Source organism: Orycteropus afer, unplaced genomic scaffold (genome assembly GCF_000298275.1).
Source record: "Orycteropus afer afer isolate SDZICR_OR568_19922 unplaced genomic scaffold, OryAfe1.0 scaffold00208, whole genome shotgun sequence".
NCBI classification, from domain to species: domain Eukaryota; kingdom Metazoa; phylum Chordata; class Mammalia; order Tubulidentata; family Orycteropodidae; genus Orycteropus; species Orycteropus afer.
In genome coordinates this window covers 4,649,676-4,650,452 of record NW_006921795.1, presented here as the reverse complement: position 1 = coordinate 4,650,452, position 777 = coordinate 4,649,676, and the positions used below count along the sequence as shown (strand labels likewise).

Here is a 777-nt window from a genome sequence, read left to right as displayed (position 1 = left end):
TCATTGCAGTATCAGGAGGTACATACGTACTATTGTTTCATTACTGATGATGTTAACCTTGACCACTTGATGAAGTTTTCTAGTATTCAACATTCAAGCATATTAGTGTGCAATCTTTTCTCCCCAAATGATGGTACTTGTTTTCCATTTCAATGCTTTTTCTACAACCGCCAATGATAATAGAGGTGGAAGACACAGTGTAACAGAATTATTTTTCCTCACTGATAATAATTTGTTTGGTATTTAGTTAGGGTCAGGGCGGTGCCTATCCTTGAGTAACTCACTGCCCTGGAGTCGGCAGTGAGTTACACTCATAGCAACTCCTTGGGTTTCCCGGCGGTATCACTAGGGAATAGATTGCCCAACCGGCCTTCCAAGGAGTGGGTGGTGGATTTGAACCGCCAGGCTTCTGGTTAGCAGTCAAGTGCCTTAGGCACTACGCTACCAGAGCTCCTTGAGAGCGCTTTGGGTGGCTACTTTAAATAGGCCCAGAGTGGGCGTGGCTAACGCGGGTGGGGACGCCTTGGACTTGTCAGACAGGCCGCTGGCGCACTTCCAAGTGTTACCCCCAGAGGGCGCTGCGTGAAGAACTGCCTGGCGTCAGGAGGCCCGAGCAGCAGCGGCGCCGCCCAGCCGCTGCAGCCGCCGTCATGAAGGCCGTAGTGCAGCGCGTCACCCGGGCCAGCGTCACAGGTCAGTCGGGCGGGGCCGGGGCCCGGAGGAGTCGTCCCGGACCCTGTGCCTGGCCGTTCCCGCACCCCGAGCGGGCTCCGAGGC

The 777-nt window shown here is 54.7% G+C and overlaps 1 protein-coding gene across 1 annotated transcript in view; it reads left to right on the top strand.

The window, feature by feature from the left end:
- The first annotated feature begins 650 nt into the window (after positions 1-650).
- DTD1 (D-aminoacyl-tRNA deacylase 1) overlaps positions 651-777 on the top strand; it is a 362,106-nt gene continuing 361,979 nt past the window's right edge. Inside the window, exon 1 of the mRNA XM_007948202.2 lies at positions 651-693. Within this exon, the coding sequence (XP_007946393.1) occupies positions 651-693 (43 nt within the window). The remainder of the gene's footprint in view (positions 694-777) is intronic.